General features: G+C 43.5%; 1 protein-coding gene across 1 annotated transcript in view; it reads left to right on the forward strand.

Annotated features, from left to right (window-relative positions):
• The first annotated feature begins 3 nt into the window (after positions 1-3).
• Positions 4-20247, forward strand: part of AGPAT5 (1-acylglycerol-3-phosphate O-acyltransferase 5) — a 101397-nt gene continuing 81153 nt past the window's right edge. Inside the window, exon 1 of the mRNA XM_019537503.1 lies at positions 4-222. Within this exon, the coding sequence (XP_019393048.1) occupies positions 4-222 (219 nt within the window). The remainder of the gene's footprint in view (positions 223-20247) is intronic.

Consider the following 20247-nt stretch of genomic DNA (forward strand, 5'->3'; position numbering starts at 1 on the left):
AGGATGCTGCTGTCGCTGGTGCTGCACACCTACTCGCTGCGCTACGCGCTGCCGGCCGCCGTCATGCTGGGCGCGGCGCCCACCTACGTGCTGGCCTGGGGCGCCTGGCGCCTGCTGTCCGCCCTGCTGCCCGCGCGCCTCTACCGCGAGCTGGACGACCGCTTCTACACCATCTACCAGAGCATGGTGCTCTTCTTCTTCGAGCACTACAGCGGCGTGCAGGTCACCCGCCCGGCCGGCCGGCCCCGGGGCACGCGGGGGGGCCGGGGCCGGGAGCGGGCGGCAGAGACTCTCCTGCATCCACCTCCCTCCCCACCAGCCTGTGCAGGCCTCCTCGGGAGCCTCCCAACCACCGCCGGCCCCCGGGAGATGTGCTGCCCCTGTCATGGCAAGACAGCCCCTGCCCTCCACAAGGGTAGTGCCGCCCAAGGGAGGCGCTCATTTCACAGCTGGGAAAACTGAGGCCAGGGAGCAGGGCCTGCATGGTGCAGGACAAAACGGCACTCGCCCCAGCAAGGGAAGCTGGGGAAATAGGGCTGCTCCCAGCCCAGGGGAAGACCAACTCAACCCTCTGGCATGTGGGGGATGCCCTGTGGAAGGCCAGGACAGCAACCGGGGTTGTATTTGCAGTTATCAAGGTTTCACTCTGAAGTCCCCTTGCTGGAAGCAGGAGTGTTAGTTAGGGCAGGTCAGCTAGGCTTTCTAGGTAAAGAATTCAATATTTTTCATGCCATCTCAGTGTGTGGGGGGGGGGAGAGCATGAAATATAACTTCTCCATTTATCCTGTTTGTTGACCATTCACTGAGGCGAGTTTGGAGCCCGAAGGAAGCTGGTAGGAGCTTGGGCTCACGCTGCAACTCCCTAACCAAGGTCCAGGATCTCAGGCTAGAAATCTATCAGCTATCAAAAGAGCAGCTCTGTGCAAGTAACAGGATTTCCAGGCTGTATAGGAGTTTGTTTTGTAGAATTTCAAAATACGTTGCAGGTATTGGCAAACCCCTGCTACAGGTTGCGTTTCCATTTGCAGATGGCAAAACTGAAGTATCAAGACTTTTAAGGCATGGGCATGTTTGGCAGTTTTATTAGGTAGCAGGCCCACTGTGCAGAAGCTACTGCCCAGTTTTTTAAGGTAATGAGCACCTATTCATTTAGCTACAGGTGCTGGAGCTGCAGGTGCTTGGCAGCTCCTAGGAGTGATAAGAGTGTAAAACCTTAATTCTTTCCATTTGCTTGGTACCCAGGTGTGATCCCATTCTACCCTGTTCTTGTCCCTAGAGAAGAGTTAGTGCCAAAATTGTCCTTCTCTCTGGTTTTTGTAACTTATTCTTAAGGCTGACATGAGGATGTATTACAGAGGTTAATGGGGTGATTCTGTTTGTTTTCACGGGCTTGCGCAGGGTGGAAAAGCATCATAGGCACATGCCAAAGTCCCCTTAGACATTTAAGAGGTGGAACAGGATCTGGGCCTAATCTCCTAATCTAGATATGTCTCCAGCAAATCTAGAGCTAAGATGTTTGGCCAAATTTATAAAGGAAACTTGTTATAAAAATAGAACCCAATTCCCTTTGACTCCTGTAGTGACAATAGCATCTATTTTAACATTGACTTTCTTAGAGACTTTAGGAGTATGTAAATGAAATGTCTTATTCCCGGATACAGACTACTTCTGCACCAAGGACAGAAACCTGCAGAACATTGTGTTCGTTTGATTTGTGATATGACATGAAACATAGAGGAATAATAGTGTTGTGTTTAAGGCCTGGGAGCAGGAGCTGGGAGATCTGGGTGTTACTCCCAGCTATGCCACAGGCCAGAGTCAACCTTGACCGTGGCCAAGTTAACAAATTTTACTGTCTTGGTTTCCTCTGTAAAATGGAAAAAAAACCAAACAATGCTTTAATTCCCCATTGGTGGGTCATTGATATATTTTTTTTTTTTTTATTCACAGCCTTGTGTTTATATAGGCTCCCCATCCAGAAAACACTGTGCACTGCTACTTATTAGAACTGAGTTGTCACATGTGACAGACCTGTGGTTTAATATATAAACCTAGAAATCAAATCAAGACTATACCCCATTACATAAACAGTAAAAGAATTAGCAATTTGGATCAGGCATTTTTACTGTGGGATCTGTGATCAAATCACACTTGAACACATTCATGGCTCTATGACTGTGAGAAGTCCCATTTGCTTAAGTGTGTATGGGATCAGTTTTATTGTCTTGAAACTGGAGTAAAACCTGTTACTTTGGGGCACCTAATTGGGTTAACAGAATAGGCAAATCCTTTCCTATAATTTTAATCCCTGATGTATATAATAAATGTCACTTACCTGAAATCAAATCACAAAATGTGATCTAGAAATGATAACATTATACTTACGGAACGTTCATCACTGGGTATCTAAACTGCTTCATGGCCACTAAAACATTATAACTTGCAGAGGGAGGGAGGTGTGATGAATAAATTGACTAGTTATGAAACAAATTTAACTTTTAATTGTTCATTGCTTTTACAGCTAGATAAACAGGTTGGAAACCTGCTCAAGCAAAATACTCAAGCAGGCTGCACAATCTTATTGAAGTCAGTAGGATTATATATATGATGCTTAAGTGCTTTTCTGGATCAGGCATGTGAGTGACTTGCTCAAGGTCATGTAGCAAGACATTGTCAGTGCTAGACCTGCAACCTGAGGCTGTGCCCTCAGGACTCTCACAGTCCCTTACAGTTGTTGTGTCCTTGTATGTCTCAAGCAATACACACCTAGGCTTTCATAAACATTTATGGCCTCTGCTCTTAAAACCATAAACCTGTTGAATTTCTCATTCATGTGATGAGCATTTTACTGGGTTAAAGCCTGGATTTAGGCCCTACAAGTTTGGATATTTTTTGTTTTGTTTTGTTTTAACTAGATAAGAGCATATCTTAGTTTTGCAGGAGTGGAGAAAAGAGGAGAGGAGGGTTCTATGTGGCAACAACTGTTAGTCCACAAAGTCTCTCTCTCAAACACATGTACACACAGAGATCTTTTAATTCTGTTGACTTGAGTGTTTCTAGTCAAATTTATTGAAATGAAAGTCTACTTCATGCTCTGTGTGAGTTTTATCTTAACAGGTTATAACCTCAAACTGGCTGCACCCTGAGCTGTGTGATGTAACTCATGTGAATCCTTAAAAACAGAAGGGTTGGGTTGAGAGTTGTACCATACATCTGTATTGTAACAGAGTAGGCTAATAGTAGGCTTTACTACTGCAGTACTTGGGATCTGATCACTTTTTTGCTGTACAGGTCCTCTCCCTTTACATATTTCAAGTGACATCCATAGTGGTAGTAGTTCATTTCCAGCTTTCATTAAAATGGTACAGTAGAATTAACAATACATCTATTATTACATATCATTTTATGTGATTTTTAGTTGCTAGTAAAATAATATGCTAAAATTACACATTCCATTAATTTCAACAAAAGTAATATCAAACATAATGTAATAATACATAAACTAAATAAAATAAAGCAATATAAACTAGTAGAATAAAAAAAGGGGGAATTCTATTTGATTTTGGCCCTTATTATTTTTGTAAGTAGTGCAGCTATACCTACAGAATATAGGACAGGTTGTAAGTTGCTAGAGAGGAGGCAGATTGTTTTTAATTCATTGGCCTAGTGCTTGAAATTTTTCACTAATGGAGAGATCCATTTCCCTCTTATGTCAAAGAATGAACAAGACCACAAATCATGATTTAGGTCATCTATTTCATTCTTCCTGCAAGGACATATCCTGTCTATAAATATGAGGGCCAACATCATCACCCCATGATCACTGCAGCACTCATTAGAGTGAATCTCATAGCAGCCTCTCGGTGTTTTTGGTTTTGTATCTGCTTACTACCAAAAATAAGATTCTGTCCCTGTTAGCTTTGCAGAATCCATGTAGCTGTGGAAGAGAGACCGGAGTTCTGGCTCATAATGAGAACTGTTAATGAATTTCCAGTGATGTGGATGGTGAAACCTTTCGTGCTGCATTAGAAGGGGGACAGAGAGTTACTAAAGTGTGACTGAATCCAGCATAACTGCTTTGTCTGTTTGTTTCTAACCCATAGAAAGTGAAGCTAAATCCTAAGTATGTACTGCCTGTTTCATTAATGGGTAAAACTGACTTAGCTTTGATTAGTGCAGGTTAAGAGTGGACAAGCAAAATCATTGCTCTGGAATAGCTAAGGCACCCACCAACAAACATAAGCCTTCTCCCTACTACCCTCCTCCCACTTTAATACAAAACTTACACGTATGTCCACTTTCAAATGTAGTCTTAATACTGGTGGTAATTTTAATGTTTCTTTCCTTTCATATTATAGCATGAGTTTAAGGAACTGGCATTTAGGAAAATAAACTTGCTAACTTATAAATGAAGTATGTTTGACAGCAGCATTGTAAATGTAAGCATAGAATCCTAATGGAACTTAAAGAGCCATATTTGCATTTAGTGTATATCTACATATTTTAATGTAAATTGCATGCTACAAGTATATTAAATTCACATGTTGCATTCTGGTCTTGTTCCAGAGTAGCATTCTGGATTAGAAACTCACAGCACTGAAAAATGTGTGAATGCAGTTACTGAGAGTGGAACATGAATAATCATTACACTTTTTTCCTTTGGAGGTTTTGTTCCTCCTGCAAGATGCATTGTGTTGAGAGATGTTTCTTTTTTCCTTGATTTGGCTGTTGATTCTCCTTTATAGGTTTCATAATTTAATAGACATTAGGGCTGGAAGGGACCTTGTTAAGATCATCAGGTCCAGCCCCCTGCTCAAGGGGCAGGAAGTCAGCTAGGGTCAAAGGATCCCAGCAAGATAAGCATCCAGCTGTTTCTTAAAAGTGTTCAGAGTAGATGCTTGCACCACCTCTGGGGGGAGTCTATTCCAGGCCTTAGGGGCTCTGACAGTAAAGAAGTTTTTCCTTATGTCCAGCCTAAAACAGTCTTGCAGGAGTTTATGACCGTTGGACCTTGTTATTCCTTGGGGTGCTCTGGTGAACAGGCGTTCCCCCAGATCCTGATACACACCCCTTATGTACTTACAGGCTGCCACCAAATCGCACCTGAGCTTGTGCTTTCCAGGTTATGAAAAATACAAGATGCTGAAACCCTTTTTAAGCTTGGTTTAAAATGAATGGCTTTTGACAACAAGGGGTATGTTACAACTTGAGGAGCTAAAACTGACACTGACACAAACGGGTGCAACTCTGGTGACTTGGAGGAATTAGCTTGTGCCAGTTGTGGATTTGGACGTACTTTTTTAAATCTTGAAAATAACTGTGAGCTCTTTGAAAGCATTGACTTAGTGTGTCAGTTCTTAGGCAGTTTTGCGTGTCACACTGAATTCATCTTTATGAGTGCAGTCCAGAATGCAGTCTTCATGAAGGTAATCTATAACACCCATCTTCTAGGGAGGTCAGCATCTTTTTCTATCATCATGTCATCAGGATGAGATTATGGAAACAAAAGTGATGTAAAAATATGCTGTGATATATGATACTTAAATGGCTGAAAGGACTGGTAATAGAGCTTTGTCATATCCCTCACTTATTTGTGACCATTTAGACCACTATCCCAACTTACAACAGGGCTATGAAACTAATGGTTACCATGTTTGTGCACGTTTCAGAGCAGATGAAACCTAAATATTTTGCCTGTAATAATTTCTGGTTGCTTTTGGTATTTCCCTTCTCTGGCAGTGATCCTTAGGGATCACTTTCATGCTTCAGCTATGTAAAATTCACATCTATTTTAGTGTGCTTGTTTCTGTCAGCACTCATGCCTTTCTCTCTCCCTCTCTTGTCCCCTAGTCCTCTGGAGTAGGATGTGTTAGAAATGCTACTTTCTTAGGAAATTTTTTAGTGTCCATTTTAAGAAAAGTGCTTTAGGAATCAGATGTCACTCATTGGTAAAACACTTACACTTACCTTCAAACCATCCAGCACACTCAGCAGGAAACTGCTTACAGGTGGCTAATTAAGGGATGCTCAACTTTGGGGTATGTTTGAAATCCGACTGTTTATAGGAGGTTTGGTGCCTGTCTCAGGTTTGCAGGATCTCCTGGGGATCCTTTCTTGAGAGTAAACATCTACAGGCTTTTTTTTTTTTTTTTTAAGAACAGAGCAGAACTGATTCTTTTCTTTTAAAACATTTCCAGAAGAGGACATGCTCACATATATATAATCTTAGAGTAGCCACCCAAGATGTGAGACACAAGTTCTAGGCCATCCTCAGCCTGAGGGTTCAAACCTATCAGTCCTAGCTCCTAGGAGTGTACTCTAATCATATGACTACAGGCTTGTGACTTTTCAGCTTATCTGCCACTTCACAGAAATTTGTAAGATGTTTTTTCTCTGCATGCCTTAGTTATGTCTTCCTGTAGTCATGAGTGCATGTGCTGCATGCACTTTCTCCATCAACTGTAGGAGGTTTTTCTTTTGAACCTGAGCATGTTTGCACAATTCAGCCTGGGCTGAAGGTTTTGTTTTGGTTCTTTGGTTATCACTGAGTCTTCAGAGCCAGTCAAGACCAAGTGTTTTTGCTGTAGTTTATTTTGGGCAGATGCACTCTGCTCCTTCTGTTGATAGTTTACCCAAGTTTAGAAAGGAATGTGAAGCTGGAAACAGATGTCTTTGGTAGAGAGCAATCAACTATACAGTGATAGGTCACAGCACAGCTGATCTTACCCCAGGGATATCTATACACGTCCTCAATTGTTGTGCCCCTGTGTCGGGGAGTGGTGAAGTCCCCTGCAGGCATGTCTGCAAGCGGGTTCCCCACTCTCCTCTCGGTGCTGGCAGATAGATTCATAGGTTGTAAGGGGCTAGAAGGGACTTCGCAAGATCATTGGGTCCAGCCCATCTGCACTAGGCAGGAAAGACAACTGGGGTCAGGTGATTCCAGCAAGGTGACTGTCCAGTCTCCTATTGAAGTGAACTAGTTTAATAAGGTGAAATGAAGAAAATAGTTTGCCTGCACATTTAGGAAGGACTACTGCTGCCAAAATTTAGTTTAGTACTTCAAAAACCCTCCAGTTTCAGGTGCTTAGCCAGTGACTTTTACCAGTTATGACTGGACTTCCTTTCAATTTTGAGAGCCAGTATATTTTTAAATATTGTATTGTTGTTTAATTTAAATTATTTTAGAAATTATAGTAAATGTACATTTAGGTAACATAGGTAGTTTTGTTTTCAAATTTATTTTTCATTAAAATGTATTAAATTTTAAAGGGAAAAAAATCTATTTTTTAAAAATAGTCTGACCTTTTCAGCATCATAGATATTAAATGGCATATGCTGCATCACAGAAATGCATCGTAACATGATGGAGAGTCACTTTTTCTTTTGCTACATAATTCAACCACATAGGATTTTTTATCTGATTTTTAATAGAACAAGTAAAAACACTCGTCATTTCATTTAGTACAATGGCCCACAAGCTCTGCTGTAGTTAGGGTGCTTATTCTGTTCTCAGTTAAACATCATTGGCATTCCAGTGATTTCAGATGAATTACTGTAGAATTATGTTGATATGACAGGGCAAAGTTTATTATTGATCCTTAGTAGTATTAGATTTTAAAGTAGGTTTAAGTGGAAGGTGTTCTTTCCGCAGTTATAAAGAAATATGCTTTTTGGAAAAGCTTTGATTCACCTTCGATTTCTAATATGTCAATTTTGCATCGTGTTCTAAAGAGCATTAGAAAACAAGGGAGATTATTCTGTTTCTTCTCTGCCTCTGTGTGTTGCACAGTATGTGGTTGCAGCCTTCCTCCCCTTCCTTGCCCCACCTATAATCAGGAATTCAGCTGGATAGTTATCCATGTTAGTCTGAAGTCCAGCAAAAGATAGGGCAGGGTGGCATCTTAGAGACTAACCTGTTCAGGGAGGCCTAAGCTTTCATAGGAGACATCCTACTTCATCAGATGCTACAAAGGGAGAGACTGCTTGTTTCATGCTGTTTTGATTTCAGTTTAAAACCAGCTATTTGTGCTTGCCTGGAATCAGTTTATTTGAACATGTGCAGCATATTCCACTTGCATGCATGCATGCATGCATGCATACATATCAGATACACATGTAATTCACTTAACTGCATAAGACACCAGTTACAATTTTTGCCTACTGCTTAGATTATAACAAGCATGTTATCTATATATCTATGCATAGGAAATCTTTGGCCCCAATGTCTAATTTCTAATTGTGCTCTGTTTTACTGCATACTTGGTGAAACCGAGTAGGAGCCTTATCTTAAAGTAGCCTTGGACTGATAAAGTCCTGGCAACTTCAGAGCTGTTTTAGAGGGCTAAGGAATTTTGGAAAATGCTAAGGAGACTTAATGAGGGGGGGAATTAGCATAGATTATTCCTATATGTAGCCAACATTATTTACATAAAATTTGGGTAAGTGCCTAGCTTTCTTCAGTCCTGAGGGCATGCACCTGAATAGGATACACAGCTACATTATACTAAAACTTGAATTTTCTTGGTATGTCACGTACACAGTCGTGTTAGATTAGACGACTTGGGGAACTGAGATGCTTCTAAAAGTTTCCATTTTCAAACATGACTTAAAATGAGATAGAATCTTTACCTTAATCACAAATTAATATATGGATTAGGTTTATATGCTGGCCTTCCCAAAAACGTTCAGAGTGGCTTATAAACTTATAAATACCCCAACTTCACCTTTCTTCCAATTCTGGTGGCAAATGCAGCACTCGTTCTCTTTTCTTCCCATATCTGATGACTGATAAATATGCATAAGTTCATTCTGAACTTTGGTACAAATGTTTGTAGTTGTGTTTTGCAAATCATATTTAAACAGTGCTTCTTTCAAGTTCCTTATATTTTGCGAAAAGTAAGGTCCTGTACAACATAAAGGGATACTTCATAGAGAGTATATGCCAGAGGCTCCCTGCTTGTTGCTATAGGCAAGACACTGAAGGTAGTACTTTCGAAAAGTGCTTAAATGACTGATATGCTTGTAAGTTATTTTTGAAAAATTGAATAATTTAAATAAAGGATGAAGAAAGATGTTTTCTTGGAAAAACAATAGTTTTTGCTTTGACTTTGGGGAGGAAATTTCATTTTGTGAGGAAATTTAGATTGTTCTGTGGTCTTGAATGATCAGTCATAAATGCTACAAGGTTGTAGGAGATTTTTTTTTGCTCTGAAGTTAGCTGGAACAGTTATATGTGGGGAGTGATTTCAAGTTTTGTACACCATGGAGATGCTCATTCTCCAGGCAAACACTTCAGCTGGTTCAACTGAATTCTCAGCTTGTAAATAGATTTCCTCTCATTTTCACATTAGCTATCTGTTTAAAACATCTGCATTTTTCAGTGTTTTAGCAATTTATATTAAAACCTGCTTAAATGACACTCTGGCTTTGACCTTCTCATCAGCCTCCTGTAGTAACTATCTACTATAATGATTCTCAACCAGCGTGATGCAGCAGCCCAGGGGTGCCTTGAGATCCTTTCAAGAGTGCCAGTGGATGTCATACAATGTTACGTTTACAAACATGATTCACAAGATTCATAGTTGTGCTCTTTCTGAGTTTTTTGCAACAGACAAAAACTGCTCTATAATTTAAGAGTAAAAACTTGGACCTGGCATTTTCCAAAGGATGCCTAGAGTCTATCCAGGAGTGTCTCAAGTCTATAAAGCACTGACCTACTGAAACTCAAGTCCTGACTGTGCCACAGACTTGATATATAAATTGGCATTTGTGCCACACTCCTAAAGTGAAACTTAAGTGCCTAAGTACAAAATTATGATCCTGAAAGCCCCAGTCAGCTGGTATATGATCTTGGCTTAACTTATATGTGCTTTACATTTGGTTTTAAAATGCTCCTCTCATTATGGGCAGGTACAGATATTCAAAAAGCCCGAGGCAGAACCAATCTAAGTGTGTGGTTTTCTATAAGCAGTGTAGTGTGGATCAGTAGCAAAGAGAACACACATTTGCCCTTTGGTGGAGGGGGCAAATCTTAGACCAGGTTCTGCCTTTTTAAAACCTCTGTGTGTGTGTGTGTGTGTGTGTGTGTTCAACTTCTGTTATGTTAGAGTTATAGACTGGTGTCCAATCACTTATAATAGTACAAGTATAATATCTATTCCTGGATTTGGTTGGACACCTCTCTTAGTGCCCAGATCTGCCCCAGTCTTGATAGGACTGAGCAGCTCAGTGTCTAGCTTGTATCTAAGCTCAATAAGGTGTTCCTTTATCAAAGTCTTGAGAAGCACTTTATTTGGTTGTGCATAAAGTAATAGGATTTGGCTCCTTTTTTGCTATATACCCTAGTAGTTACAGCAGCTACTCAGGAAGTGGCACACCCAGGTTCTAGGCCCTTTGCAGCCTGATAGGATTCAAACACGTATCTTCTACCATCCTCTTCCGGCCCAGATTGTGCTCTGGATGTGGGTACTCCATACTTTCCTGTACACCAGAAAAGAATTCAAGATTTGCTGACCCTGAAAAAGACCACCGAAGGGTGCGTGACTCTTACCTTAATGGTTAGGGCACTCCCTTAGGAGGGCATGATTCTAAGTTTCAATTCCTGCTCCAGAAATGTTTCTCTGTTTCACCCAGAGATCTAAAATGGGTACGTAAAGGGGGAGATGGGCATCACTTCTATTTTCCCCAACTTGTATCTTAAAACAAAATAGTGAGTCTTGCTCAGTTATTTGGTGTCTTAACTTCCAAATATCAGGCGATGTCACTTATTGTTGAACCCATGCGGATGGAGGCAACCCCTTCCAGCTTTGAATGCGGTGCTAGGAGTTGGGGGGCAGGATTTAAGATGCACCTTAGTCATCATAATTTCCTACTGGTTAGGTCTAGGCTTACTGAGTTTGCTGCCTCTGCAGCATGCTGGCTATTACAAAGCCTATTCCGAGGTGCACCATGCTATCCAGGCATTGTATGTGGAGCTGAGGTGCCAAAGTCAGGATTCTGAGGGTGCAGGCACCAAAAATTTTTGTATGTTTCCATCTTGCTTTTCTTCAATAAGATGAAGTCACTGCAACCTTTTATCTATTTTATTAGCATCTGTATAATTCTAAGACAACCATATTTTTTATGGCCCACATACTTGAAAGCTGACGTTTCTAGAATCAAATACTGAAAGTACTGTTTGTAGTCGGAGAAATATGAGCAGAATGAAAGATTCCAAAACTATTTTTCCTGGCATTTATAATGCTATTTTATTACAATTATTATGTATGTTTTTTTTGGCTGGCCAAGATGATCCCATTTCCCCTGAAAATTTCAGCGATTCCTTTTTAGCTTGGAATAGTACCTACTGGTAACTACAGAACCATTTATTTAAACTCATACTTAAACTCACTCATGGCTTTGCCAGATACTCCTGTTTGATTCAGTTTATGAAAATTGTGCAGGTGTGTTTAGAGCTTTTGTTGGTTTTTCCTCTCCCTATTCTGACCATATGAAAATTAAAGACAGTCTTAACTTTCATGCACATTGACTTCAATGCTTGGATGTGGAAGCATTTGGAGGACTAAGGGTTAAGAATAAGAGTCAGGACAATGAGTTCAAACTCAAAACTGTTATGCTTAACATCAAATGACATAATTAAAATGTTAAATGTATAGTTTTTAAAGTGATTACGTCATTCTAGAAAGAGAAATATAATAGTAACAGCCACTCTCAGTTTATGAAGCCTTTCACTTCAGCCAAATAAAATATTTCTAAAAATTCTTAAGTTTATATATAAGAATCTGTACAATACACCTAGGGTATTCGAATCATAAGAAAATATGGCTGGAAGGCACATCATAAAGTACTTAATTCAACCCCTTGCTCAAGGGCAGGATCTTCTTTGACTAAATTGTTCTACCTCTATTTGTCCAACCTGCTCTTGTAGAATCTCCATTCCTGGAAATTTTCAACTCTAGGCAACCTGTTCCAATGCTTGACTACCCTCATGGTCAGAAATCTCCTAATTTCCAACCTAAATTTCCTCTGTTGCAGCTTGAATCCATTGTTCCTAGTCCTGTCTGCTATGGCCACAGAAAAAAGCCCATCTCCATCCACTCTGTAATTGCCCTTCAAGTATTAGAAGACTGTTATCTTCTCTTCTCCAGACTAAATAACCCTAGTTCTTTTACCTTTTCCTGTTCATAAGTCATGCTTTTCAGGTCTCTTGGGTTTGACAGTGGTTTGATTCTCTGAACCTAAACAGAATATACAGATGCTGTATATTTCTGAGTCAACTATCTGCCTTGGTATACATTAGGCCTAAACTGTGACTGTGGTCTGATCCAGGCTTGCAGTCTGTTTTGTGGCATGTTGGGCATGCAGTGTCTCTTCACCAAATGTATTGCTGGATATCAGAGGCAAGGTTTGTTGTGGTGGGTGATATCTTTTACTGTATCTTAACGCTGAACCAACGGCATGGTTGGGATAGGCCTGGTTTCAGTATCCCATCATTTAAACTCAGATATAAAAATAGGTGCCTTTCCTTAAAAAAAATCCTTCTAATATAAAAATATTTAATGCCAAGGAATTCCTAGCTGCCCTTGTGCCATTAAAGATTCTTCCTTTTTTCTGCTTTGCAGCCTGTTGCAGGAGTTTAGTGGAGCTTTGAACAAAAGCAGGTGTTTTGTATGTTCTAGTTTCTTGGTGCTTTTGTAACACTGGAACCCCTTTGGTGCAGTAGTTAGGATGCTACCCTGGGACAAAAAAAAGTGAGTTAAATTCCCTGTTCTTCTGTTCTATGTTACCATACCTTTTAGCCTCTCCCTTTTACCTACCTGTAAAATAAGGCTAATAATACTTCACTTCTTCATGATTGATGTGAAGAGACGTACATTAAAATGTGGGATGCTAAGCTACTGTGGTAGAAGGGGCCATACAGGTACCCAAGAAAATAGTTCTTTGGAGTCCCACTGGAGGGCCTTTAGATCCCTATCTTAAACTGTTGCTGGCACAGAGGAGAAAGTTTTGTGATCTAAGTGACTTTAGACCCAGTGGACCATTCACTCATCAGTGGTATAAGCAGAAAGGATGGGGGAGGGGGTCAGAATGATGAGACTGGCAAAGAAACAAAAATACAACCAGCTTCATGTACAAGCTAATGGCATAAAATGATACCAGAATGACTTAAAATATCTGTAGAGGATTTATTGGAGGAAACATGAGAACAGTAATGCTTCCTGACCTCACTATGCACAGTGTGCATATTAGCTTTTGCACACATGCCTTGGAGTTTGTTAGGGGTTTGTGGCTGGAACCCTAAAATGCCATGCTGCTACAAAAATATCTTCATGGTAGTCAGCTACCATTAAAAAATGAATTAATGGCCCCAAAGTTACAGCTTCTAATTTGTATTGTGGCCTTGCCCAGAAACCAGTAGTCAAGATCAGGGTCTCTCTACAGTAGGTCCGGTATTAAGTTAAAATGGAGAGGCAGTGTTGTTCCAGAGAACTTTTCATCAAACAGTGCAGTATCACTCTGCGTTGTTGCTGTAGAATGTTGTTTTGCTTTTTTGTGGTTGAATTCTTACCATTCATCAGATCTGAATAGTTTCAGAGGACCTGATCCAACTTCTGGTAAAGTAAATGCCTGGTTTCCAGTAACTTCAGGGGATTTGCATTGCTAGTTTAGAGATAAATATCTCTTCGTAGAAACAGATCTTTTATCTTGGTATATATAAGAAAGCAGCTGGTCAGGCAGCACTTGAAACCAACCACCTTCATGTATAGTCTGCAGGAAAAGACAATATCTTGTATTGTGTGTATCTCTGGAATTATGGTTTAACTTTTCTTCCTTTATTTTCTCAGTCTTTAACCTGCTTCTCATTCTTATGTTTTAGAGGGATTTAATTAAACAGATAACAAAGGGGCCCTTACCCCAGAGAGCTCATAATCTACATTGAAATGTAAGATCAGGAAAGGATGATGCAGAGAGGATTTAGCATTGTGGGAAGAGTATGGCCAGAAACAATAGGCTCATGGGTTTGCTTTTATATTCAGAGATTCATAGATGCTAGGGTTGGAAGGGAACTCAACAGATCATTGAGTCTGAACCCCTGCCTATGCAGGAAAGAGTGCTAGGGACAGATGACCCCAGCCAGATGTCTATCCAGCCTTCTCTTAGAGACCCCCAAGGTAGGGGAGAGCACCACCTCCTTTGGAAGCCCATTCCAAATTTTGGCCACCCTTACCGTGAAGAAGTTTTTCCTGATGTCTAGCCTAAATCTGCTCTCTGATAGTTTGTAATCATTGTTCCTTGTTACCCCAAGAGGCACCGTGGTGAACAGAGCATCTCCGAACCCTTGCTGAGTCCCTCTAATGAATTTGTAGGCAGCCACAAGGTCACCTCTCAGCCTTCTCTTGTGGAGGCTGAAGAGGTCCAGGTCCCTCAGTCTCTCCTCATAAGGTTTGTCCTGTAAACCCTAACCGTACAAGTGACCCTCCTCTGGATCCTCTTGAGTCTATCAGCGTCCTTCTTGAAGTACGGCACCCAAAACTGGATGCAGTACTCCCACGGTGGTCTGACAAATGCTGCATAGAGGGGAAGTATTGCCTCCTTGGATCTATTTGTCATGCATTGGCTGATGCATGCGGTTAGCTTTGCTGATGATTTCGTCACACTGACGACTCATGTTCATCTTGGAGTCCGCTATGACTTCAAGATCTCTTTCTGCTTCTGTGCTGCTGAGAGGGTCACTTCCCAGCCAGTAGGTGTGCTGGATATTTTTGCACCCTAGGTGCAGCACTCTGCACTTGTCCTTGTTGTACTACATCCTATTGAGTACTGCCCACTCTTCTAACCTGTTCAGGTCTGCCTGCAATTGTTCCCTGCCCTCCAGAGTGTGCACTTCACCCCACGATTTAGTATCATCTGCAAACTTGAACAGAGTACACTTCACACACACATCCAAGTCACTGATGAAGATATTGAAGAGTACAGGTCCAAGAACCAAACCCTGCAGGGCCCCACTACACGCATCCTTCCAGGCTGATACCGACCTGTCTACTACCACTTTTAGGGTGCGACTACTAAGCTTATTTGCCACCCACCAGATCGTGTAAACATCTGTGTCACAGCCTCTTCATTTATTTATGAGAATGAGATTAGATACTGTATCAAAGGCCTTGCTAAAATCCAAGAAAATGACATCCACCTCCACTCCTGCATCTACGTTTTGTGACCCTGTCATAAAACGAAACCAGATTGGTCAGGCATGATCTACCTGCTACAAATCCTTGCTGGTTTCTTTGCTGCATTATTTTTCCCACTGGACTCCCACAAATATGATCCTTCATAATCTTTTCAAAGACCTTTCCAAGGATGGAGGTGAGACTCACTGGCCTATAATTACTCAGATCCTCCTTCCTCCCCTTCTTGAAAACTGGGACCACATTGGCCCTTTTCCAGTCCTCCAGAACCTGACCCGAGTGCCACGAGCACTGAAAGAGCCCTGCCAGTGGTTCTGCTATGACACCGGCCAATTCCTTCAGGACTCTCAGATGCAGCTTATGCATTCCTCTTGACTTGAAACACATTCAGTCCATCCAAGTGGCTCTGCACTAAGTCAGTATCGACAGTTTGGTAGGCTGATGTCCCTCTGATCCCCATCTAACAACCCATTAGGAGATTTATTTTGAGCCTTGTCCAGGAACACTAAGGCAAAAAGCTCACTGAACAGCTCAGCCTTGTCCCCCCTCTCTGTCACTAATAGCTCCTTCTTGTTCAGTAGGGGTCCTGTGCTGCTCTGCGTCTTCCTTTTACTCCCTACATACCTAAAAAAAAGACTTTTTGTTGTCTTTAATTTGTGTTGCCAGCCTCAGCTCTGTAGTTGCTTTGGCTTTTCTAACTGCCTCCCTGCAAGTGCAGGCCAAGTAGGTATGCTCCTCCTTGGTAGCTTCCCCCTGCTTCTACTACCTACATGCCTTCTTTTTTGCCCTTGGGCTCCCCTGGATTTCCCTTATTTAGCCAAGGAAGTTTTTTGGCTCCTTTTCCCCCATTTCCCTCATACTGGGATAATCTCCCTCTGCACCCAAAGCATTTCTTCCTTTAAGAATGACCACTTTTCCTGGACTCCCATCTCACCAATAATCTTATCCTGCGGTGCAGCATTGAGCAGACTCCTAAGCACACTGAAGTTAGCCTTCCTAAAGTCAAGCACTTCCACCCTACTAGTTATCTTGCCTACTCTACGTCATATGGTGAATTTGATTGATTGATGGTCACTGTCCCCAAGGTGACCATGAATCTGCAGCACCCCTACCAGGTCATCCCCCATAGCCAATACCAAGTCCAGTAAGGCATTTTTCCTAGTGGGACAGTATACCTCCATTAGGTCCTGCATGCAGGTTAAGAATGTGAATGGTTAAATTTGGCTGACTGATTTAGGAAACATTTCATCTTGTATGTTGCTGTTCTGACTAATGCTGACTGGTTTCTGCATCTCTGTCTTTCTAGATGGAGCAGGGTTAACCTGATACTGTTAACAGACTTCCATTTTTCTCTTCTTCTCTTGTGTGGTTGAATCTTCTGTAGTTTTGATTGCATCATTACACTTGCTCCTGTAATAGGGGCCTGATTATAAAATGCTTGGTGGTGAAATAGAAGCAGAGAGGCAAAAGTCGGTACTCTGGGTTCTTTGATTGTAGGGGAAGGAGACTAACTGCACCCAATTTACCCCCATGGTGGGGTTCCCCTCATAGGCATAAATGTGGCTTCTTTTATCATTTAGCAGTTGAGCTGTGCATCTGTTCACTGAGCCCCTGTGCCTAGGACACAGCTAAGAGACCTATTTTCTTCCACTTTTTTTTTTCCCTATATGGGTTTCTCATGTACAGTCTCTTTATGTAGTCTTTAAACTTTTGCCTAAATAAAATAACCTTATACTGTAATCCAGTGAGCAGTCAAGACTGTATGGTGACTTTGTGAGTCGAGACCATGCAGTGATTTTTGTGGCTCTCCATTTGAACATGTAAGTGGTGCTGATTAGTATTTGAGCTGTGTAACCCTGCTGTAATCATTAGAAATGAATCCTATATCACCTTTTACGCACATCACTTGCAGCAAAGTGTCTAAATGTAGCAACATGAATACCATTTGGCAGTATGTGCTCACTGGTTGGACAAGGATCATCCAGCTAGACAAGTAACAGTGTAAGACCCCCACAAGTGTAGTAGGAGGAAAAACATGACTATCAACTGTTTAAAACTGGAAGAAGGTGCACATAACGTTTTTGAGCCCAATAGACCACTAGTTCAGATACTTACCATGTAGTGGGAGCCCTCATGATCAAGGGGCTTTTTGACCGGAGAATATGTTTTCCCTCTTGCCAGCAAAATACCATAACTGCTACTCCTCATGATTGCCCAGATCATCTTCTAATCCTGTCACTGAAGTTGGTCATCTGACCAACCAGAAAAAGAGCAGTCTAGGGTTGGATCAATGGGATGGACGTTGTCCTGGAAGAGAAGGGGCCTTAATTTCTGGCCCCTGCTCCCAATGGGGCTGAAGCTATCCCACTGCTGTTTATCCATGCAAGGTGAAAGGCTATTTAAATGAGCCAGAATATAGGACCCACTCCCTGATACTACTTATATGATTACACTTAGGTGCATAAAGTAGACATCCTGGGATTTCTTTTTTTATCCCTTAGTGTCCTTATTCTTTATTTGTAACTAGATTGAATTGGTGTTTGATGGTGCCAAAAAGGTAGATGGGCTACTTGATATGCAGCAATAGCTGTATTGAATAGAACAGGAATTCTTAATAGGGTTTTTTAGCCTCACAGCCTCCTTCATAACTTTTGTGAATTTTTCAGCACCCTAGCTAAGAATCCCTGAGCTAGAATCTAGCTGTTGCCAAGATTGGATGGCAGGGGCAGGACTTACCCCTCTGTGCCCCACTCTTTCTCTCACCCCTCTCCCTATTCTCAGAATACGCATGAATGGGCAAGTACAGCAACCTGAGCCACCTTCCTCCATGGCCTCTCCTAGGAGCAAGGAAGGATGGGAGGGATGAAACGTTGTCTCATGATCCCATGTCTGCCTGAAGGAGAAGCTGCTTCTCCATGTAGGGGCAGCCTGCACAGGGGCTGCTGGAGCATGAGGGAAGGGCATCAGTGAGAGTCTCCAGAAGAGCAGTCACAGGTGCCACTTGTCTGTGGGATGCTGGGGTAGGCATGCTATGCCAGATGGGGAGGAGAACACTCATTTCCTTGTACAGGAGCCTGGTGCTGCAACACTCTCAACAGGAAGAAGCAGCAGCATCATCCAAGGTTGCCATGATACCTTAGTTGAGAATCACTGGAATAGATTGAGCTAAGCTTTGAGACAAACTAAGTGGCTAAGAGCATAAAAATCTATTTGTACTGCCAGCTCTTGATCACATGTTTGCAATTTAAAGTCACAAAACTGCATTTTGCATATTGTCTGTTTAATGCTTGCAACATTACTCTTCCGATATTTTTTTCCTGGTTTTATCACGCTGAACTCTACTTTTGAAACTTTATATCTCTTTCTATGATGTCTTCAGTTTGCTCCCCTTCCCTATTCTCCACACACATCAGTTCCTCATAAGAATATGTTTTCTTATCCTATCCCAGTGTCCACCAACTGGTTGATCACAGTCAACTGGTCGATCACGGAGCCTCTTACAATTGATCTGAGGCTAGGAGGGCTGAGCGCGCGCTCCCCCAGCCCAGCAGGTCAGTCAGCGGGGGAGGGAGGTGGTGGGGACCAGATTGAGGCCCCTGTGGTGCAGGACAAAGTGCAGCAGGAGCAGGGGTAAGTTGAGTGGGGCCCCACTTGGCAGGTGGTGGGAGGATCAAGCCCGGACTGCTCATCCAGAAGTGCTGGGGAGGGCTCTTACTGCTGAGAGCACCCTGGCAGAGGCCCTGGGGAGGCACTTGCCCCCCACATCTTTGCATGGCAGAGGCAGCTGGGCACAGTGGGCTTTGTGCCCCCAAGCCCTGCTGCAGCTGGTCCGGGAATGGCCCAACACCACGTGCATCCTGCAGCGGGTGGGCGGGAGATGAGGCTCAGCCCAGTGGTGGGATGCATGTGGTGTCAAGCCTCTCCTGGGCCAGCTGCAGCAGGGCTTGAGGTGCAAAACCCAGCCTGCAATGGCAGCCGCCTCCACCCTGTGCACATACTGGGGGGGCACATGCTTCTCCCTCCCCAAACGGGATAACGCAGGTGGCTGCAGCATTGCTGAGGGAGGGGGGGAGTGGGGCTGGGGCAGAAGCAGGCCCTGCAAAGCCGGGGTAGGACACAGGTCTGAGCTGTGACTGTCTCAGGGGAGGGAGAGCCATGCAACCCAGGCGAGTATGGGGAGCATGTGCCCCCGGATCTGCACGCAGGGCAGGCAGGGGCTGAGGCAGTGCTGGGCTCTTCCTAGCGAGGGTGTTGGGCCAGGCTGCGTTCCCAGTGCTGCCACCGCCCACCCCGAGCACAGCACAAAATAGCCCCTGCCAGGAAGAGCCCGGTGCAGCCTCCCAGCCCGCAGCAGCAGTCCGCCTTCCCCTGCACACGTATCCCGGGTACACAGCCCCCATGTCCTGGCAAGGGGGGCAGGAGCAGCGGCGGCACTGGGAGGTGGGGTTGAGGGGGGCTACAGTGAATTTTTGGGTGGCCATAGCCTTGCTCCCAGTGCTGCTGCTCCCCGCCCTGGCACCCCGTCAGGAAGATCCTGGCCCTGGCCCTGGCTCACCCCACCTGGAGATCCAGGGGCACCCCTTCCCCATGTCCTCCTGGGCTGCCTGCTCCCTGTTTCCCCCGGACAAGTCAGTCATGGGTCCGTCCTGCACCTCACCCTGGATGTGCGGGGCGTGCCCCAGCCCCACTCCCTCCCTCAGCACCATGGGGGGTGGGGCAGATTGAGGCCCCAGCAGTGAGGGAGGGAGCAGGGCAGAGCCAGGAGCAGGGGATGGGGGACAAATGGAGGCCCAGGGGCATGGGTCTCCTGGGCTTCCCTTGTCCCACTACTGGCCTGGCTGGGGCCCACTCTCCTACCCCTGCCTGTGCCCCATTCCCTTCCTCAACGCTGGGGCCTTGATCTGCCCTGCCCCGCCTCCACAGCCCTTTCCCCTCCACCTGCCCCTTCCTCACAGACTTTCCTGCTTGTGGGAGGGGGGGCACCCCAAAATATTTTTGTCTCCCCCCACCTTGATCTGCCCCCACATTCCCCCCCACAGACTGACCTGTGGGGCTGGCATAT

The sequence above is a fragment of the Crocodylus porosus genome, unplaced genomic scaffold (assembly GCF_001723895.1).
Source record: "Crocodylus porosus isolate Cpor-Errol unplaced genomic scaffold, CroPor_comp1, whole genome shotgun sequence".
Taxonomy (NCBI): Eukaryota; Metazoa; Chordata; order Crocodylia; family Crocodylidae; genus Crocodylus; species Crocodylus porosus.